At 39.7% G+C, this 6,173-nt stretch overlaps 2 protein-coding genes across 3 annotated transcripts in view; one reads left to right on the top strand and one right to left on the bottom strand.

Moving 5' to 3' along the window:
* FAM19A4 (family with sequence similarity 19 (chemokine (C-C motif)-like), member A4) overlaps positions 1-6,173 on the bottom strand; it is a 113,762-nt gene that overhangs the window by 40,751 nt on the left and 66,838 nt on the right. The window lies entirely within an intron of this gene.
* Positions 1,860-2,634, top strand: LOC102248770 (40S ribosomal protein S4). The gene has a single exon (XM_005857190.2). It carries the CDS (start codon positions 1,887-1,889, stop codon positions 2,604-2,606), a length of 720 nt encoding a protein of 239 aa, XP_005857252.1. The 5' UTR covers positions 1,860-1,886; the 3' UTR covers positions 2,607-2,634.

Here is a 6,173-nt window from a genome sequence, read left to right on the forward strand (position 1 = left end):
GCAGAAGTCACTCTAACAAAGTAGGGTTTCTTCAGGCTGAATGTAGAAATAGAACCTGTAATGTTATCAAGACTTGAACAAATATGAGAGGAAGAAAAGGAAGCCCAGCATTTTCTACTTCTATTGGTCTGGAGAGATGCTCCGAGACATAAGAGATGGTCAAAGTGCAGAATGAACACCAAAGTTTTCAAGCTTGTTTGTCATTCTAGGGGATATATTTTTTAAAACACCACTGTAGACTATCTTAACATCTCAAGAAAGAATGAATAAACAAAAATGTGTATGGTAGAGCAGGGGGAAGTTGGCATGGAATCAAGAAAGAGGAAAACCCCCAAGATTAAGAATGTGTCAGTTACCTGTAGCACTGGGTCTAGGAGACTCTGACTGATGCACATGAGTATTTCGGTTTGATTGGTAGGCACCTACTGGGTAGGGAGCTGGGCGTGCCAAGCCTTTTGAATTTGATGCAATAGCTGTTAAGATCATTCAGCTACTCCTCTGATTCCATGCTCAGCAAGCAGCCTTGTGGCTATGATTTGGCTTTCCATATAACTTTACCTGTAGGGAGAAAAAGCAATGATACGGTTCCAGTGTGCTTGGTAATTACTCTTTGCAAATTATTAAATTAGCCTCTGGCATGAGTCTCTTGTGAGCTTCCTCAGCTGAGTAAATCCAGCTAATCCCAACTGCTTCGGGGAACTCTGGAAAAAAATCAGCTTTGCACCTGCAAGAACTGGACTGAGCTTAGTTTTTAATGATTCTCTCCACGTACTCATGCCTTCCATTCTGAGGCCCAACTCCAACAAAGGAGACAGTTTCTCTTCATGTCTGTTTAACTACAATGAAATGACAAAGGTGAGTTCTTCGGGGAAAAGATCTTAAAATAATAACAAATCTCATTGTATAAACCTGTGCTTCTCAAACTGGGAAAATAGATGCATGGCGGTGAGCCAAGATGCGTGCAAAGCCGCAAAGCAAACGTGGAATATCTCCTAGGAGTATCCATTTTGTTCAAGCTAAAATAACATCTATATTGAAACAAGCATGGATTTGGAAGGAAAAATCCCCCTTAATTTTTAGGATAAAATGTGAAACATCAAAGATTTCACACTTGTATAAGAACACATTTGTAATACCTTAACCAATAAAGAAATTTAAAAAAAAATATCTCATCAAAAGACACCTGAAAATGGAATTATAGCAGACTGGGAAAAATAAAACATATCTGATAAAGAACTTTTCTCTAGAATATATAAAGAACTCTTACAAATCAATAAATAATAAGGCAAAAAAAAACCCAACACCCCACACACTTTCTCCCCCTGCCACAAAGATAGGCACAAGATTTGAAGAGAAAATTTATGAATGGCCAACATAAACATAAAAATATGCTCATTATCAACAGTTATCAGAGAAATGCACATGAAAAGTGTGACAAGATGTTACTAGGTAATATGAGAACGGCTAGTCATAGATGTGACAAAACCAACTGCCGGTGAGGATGTGGACCAACTGTAATTCTCATACATCGTTGGTAGAAATCCAAAATAGCCACCTAGGAAAGCAAGCTTGCATTTATGACAAAGTTAACCATACACATGCCATACCACCCGGCAACCCGAGAGAAATGGAAGCAGATTTCCACACAAAGACTTGTATGTGCATGATTATAGCAGCTTTCCCCCGATTAGTGAGAAACTGGAAACATCCCAAATGTCTACCACCTGGTGAATAAACAGGTATATCCAGGTATATCCAGGCAATGGAATACTGCTCAACAATAAAAATTAATTACTGACATGCACAACAGTATGGATAAATCTTCAATACATTGAGCTAACTAAAGAAACCTGAGACACGGTCCTCTTTCTTTGCCTAGCGCAGCCATGGCTCCTGGTCCCAAGAAGCATCTGAAGCGTGTAGCAGCTCCAAAGCTTTGGATGCTGGATAAATTGACCGGTGTGTTTGCTCCTCGGCCATCTACTGGTCCCCACACGCTGAGAGAATGTCTCCCTCTCATAATTTTCTTAAGGAACAGACTTAAGTATGCTCTAACAGGAGATGAAGTAAAGATCTGCATGCAGCGGTTTATTAAAATTGATGGCAAGGTCCGAACCTATATAACCTACCCTGCTGGCTTTATGGATGTCATCAGCATTGACAAGACTGGAGAGAACTTCCGCCTGATCTATGACACTAAGGGCCGCTTTGCAGTTCATCGTATTACTCCTGAGGAGGCCACGTACAAGTTGTGCAAAGTGAGGAAGATCTTTGTGGGCACAAAAGGAATCCCTCATCTGGTAACCCATGATGCTCGCACCATCCGCTACCCTGATCCCCTCATCAAGGTGAACGACACCATTCAGATTGATTTGGAGACAGGCAGAATTACTGATTTCATCAAGTTTGACACTGGTAACTTGTGCATGGTGACCGGCGGTGCTAACCTGGGAAGAATTGGCGTAATCACCAACAGGGAGAGGCATCCTGGTTCTTTTGACGTAGTTCATGTGAAAGATGCCAATGGCAACAGTTTTGCCACCCGGCTCTCCAACATTTTTGTAATTGGCAAAGTAAGTCTTGGGTTTCCCTTCTCTCCAGTCTAAGGAAAACCTGTAAATGCAGGTACTGCTGGGATTGCAGCTCCTTTGTACTTAATTAAAGATAATACAGCATGAAAAAAAAAAAAAAGAAACCTGAGACACAAGTTTACGTGATAAATGACATTTATATGTCAACCCAGACATGAAATTATAGGAACAGCAATCAGATCAGTGGTGGCAAGAAGCAAACGTGCCTGAGGAAACTTTTGGGGATGAAGAAAATGTTCTGTACCTTAAATATGATGATTACACTCGCTGTATACATTTATCAAAACTCATCAAACTGTACATTTTAAAAAGGGGATTGTGTTTTGTAAATTATCTTAATAAACCTGACTTTAAAAAATGCAAGCTGAGATACTTTATAACTGATCCAGTAATTATACCCCAATAACAACAAAAAAAAAAAGCAGACAATGTCAGAATCAGACAGACAAACACAGACAGAGGTGCTCCATCCAGCTTGGGAGCTTTAAAAACTGTGACCAAAAACTTGTTTGCAAGGAGAGGCCCACTTACCACCTTCCTAGAGTAAACTTAGAGGAACAAGAAAAGGATCCTTGCAGGGACTTAAGGGTTTGCCTATTTAAAGAAAATGTAAAGAGGGAGATGATACAAACAAGTGGATGAATCAGTCTCAGAGTTTCCCACCTAGTTATTTGCCACTCCAGGTGGCTGCAGAAATAGCAATATAAGATAAACTTTGAAAAACAATTAACACACATACACGCTCACACACACAGGAAAAAAACATGAAGAACATATCCTATATAATAAAAGGCTAATATGCAAATAGACCAAACAGCAGAATGACCAGTCACTATGATGCGCACTGACCATGAGGGGGCAGATGCTCAATGCAGGAGCTGCCCCCTGGTGGTCAGTGTGCTACCACAGGGGGAGTGCCGCTCAGCCAGAAGCTGGGCTCATGGCTGGCAAGCACAGCAGCAGTGGCGGGAGCCTCTCCCACCTCTGCAGCAGTTGGATATCTCCCGAGGGCTCCCAGACTGCAAGAGGGAGCAGGCCAGGCTGAAGGACACCTCCCCCTCCAGCGCACAAATTTCATGCACCGGGCCTCTAGTATCAAAATAACAAAGTGGTTGTCACTAAATAACAGACAGGATTATGGAGATTTAAAATGTCTTCATTTTGCTTTTCAGACTTTCCCAAGTTCACTCTTGCAATTTAAAAAAAAATTGTTTTTAAATGAAAAAAAAAGGTCAAAACACAAATGATTAATTGGGGGAAATATTTGCAACAGGACAGATGAAAATTAGTTCTTCAATATCTAGTAAGTTCTTAAAATCAATAAGAAAATACATTGAAAATGCAAAGAATCATGAATGAACAGAGAACTGAAATAAAATACAAATTGCTTATAAACATATGCAAAGATGTTCAACCTCACTAATAATTAAAGAAATGCATATTAAAACAAGTCAGATTGGCAATAAAAAAAACGTTATGATTTAAAGTTTTAGAGCAGTTGTGAGGGAAGGCACAATATTTCGTATACATTGTTATACTGTATATATAGTGTAATTAAGTATTAGGACACTTTTTAAATAGTATCAATTTTAAATGTGCATACCTGATAACTCAGCAATTCTACTTCTAGTACTTTGCATATTTGTCTAAATCAAGAATATTTGCAATACATACACAAAGATCATGTACAAGGCTACTCAGGCCAGTACTCTTCCACAGCACCAAAAAATTGGAAGTCACCTAATTGTCTATCAACAGGGATTGTCCTAACTATCCATCAATAGGTTAAATAAACTATACAAGGTCCCCATGACTTAGGAGGGAGACCTGCAAGGCCTGGCATCAGATATGTTCCATTTCCATCTGCAGGAATAAATAAATAAAGCAAGTTACAGGACAGAATGACAGCATTCTCCACTGTGTTTTAAAAAAATGTACTTAGTTTAGATGTGCATAGGGAACTCATACAACTTAACAAAAGGAAGATAAACAATCCAATTTAAAAAAAATAGAAAAAGAACTTAAATAGACACTTTTTGAAAGAGGACATACAGAAGGCCAAGAGATATATGAAAACATGCTCAAAGTCACTAATCACCCGAGAGATGCAAATCAAAACGACAATGAGGTGCCATCTCACACCTGTCAGAATGGCTATCATCAACAAATCAACAAATGACAAGTGCTGGCGAGGATGTGGAGAAAAAGGAACCCTCGTGCACTGCTGGTGGGAATGCAGACTGGTGCAGCCACTGTGGAGAACAGTATGGAGTTTCCTCAAAAAATTAAAAATGGAACTCCCATTTGACCCAGTAACCCCACTTGTAGGACTATATCCCATGAAACCAGAAACACCAATCAGAAAAGATATATGCATAGCAGCACAATTTACAATAGCTAAGACTTGGAAATAGCCCAAGTGCTGATCAGCAGATGAGTGGATTAAAAAACTGTGGTACACATATGTCATAGCAATATCTTTACCAGTACAGCTCCTAGGACAATGGAAACTAAGGAGAAAATAAACAAATGGGATGATATCAAAACAAAAACCTTCTGCACAGCAAAAGAAACCATCAACAAAACAACAAGAAAGCCCACTGCATGGGAGAACATATTTGCCAATGATATCACCGATAAGGGTTTAATCTCCAACATTTATAGGGAACTCATACAACTTAACAAAAGGAAGATAAACAATCCAATCAAAAAATGGGCAAAGGACCTAAATAGACACTTTTCAAAAGAGGACATTCAGAAAGCCAAGAGACATATGAAAACATGCTCAAAGTCACTAATCATCCGAGAGATGCAAATCAAAACAACAATGAGGTACCATCTCACACCTGTCAGAATGGCTATCATCAACAAATCAACAAACGACAAGTGCTGGAGAGGATGTGGAGAAAAAGGAACACTCGTGCACTGCTGGTGGGAATGCAGACTGGTGCAGCCACTATGGAAGACAGTATGGAGTTTCCTCAAAAAACAAAACATGGAACTCCCATTTGACCCTGTGATCCCACTTCTAGGAATATATCCCAAGAAACCAAAAACACCAATCAGAAAGGATATATGCACCCATATGTTCATAGCAGCACAATTCACCATAGCTAAGATCTGGAAACAGCCTAAGTGCCCATCAGTAGATGAATGGATTAGAAAACTGTGGTACATCTACACGATGGAATACTATGCTGCTGTAAAAAAGAAGGAACTCTTACAATTTGCAACGGCATGGATGGAGCTGGAGAGCATTATGCTAAGTGAAATAAGCCAGTCAATGAAGGAAAAATACCACATGATCTCACTCATTCATGGATAATAAAGACCATTACAAACTTTTGAACAATAATAGATACAGAGGCAGAGCTGCCTCAAACTGATTGTCAAACTGCAGTGGGAAGGCCAGAGAGGGTTGGGGGGCAGAAGGGAGGGGAGTAAGAGATCAACCGAAGGACTTGTATGCATGCATATAAGCAAAACCAATGGACATAAGACACTGGGGGGTAGGGGAGGCCAGGGGATTGTCAAGGGCGGAGATAAAAAAGGACACATATATAATACCCTTTGTAATACTTT

Source organism: Myotis brandtii, unplaced genomic scaffold (genome assembly GCF_000412655.1).
Source record: "Myotis brandtii unplaced genomic scaffold, ASM41265v1 scaffold1080, whole genome shotgun sequence".
Classification (NCBI taxonomy): Eukaryota; Metazoa; Chordata; class Mammalia; order Chiroptera; family Vespertilionidae; genus Myotis; species Myotis brandtii.

Bases quoted from the DNA above. Each gene is read 5' to 3' on its own strand.
- LOC102248770 (XM_005857190.2), top strand. From the start codon at position 1,887: ATGGCTCCTGGTCCCAAGAAGCATCTGAAGCGTGTAGCAGCTCCAAAG.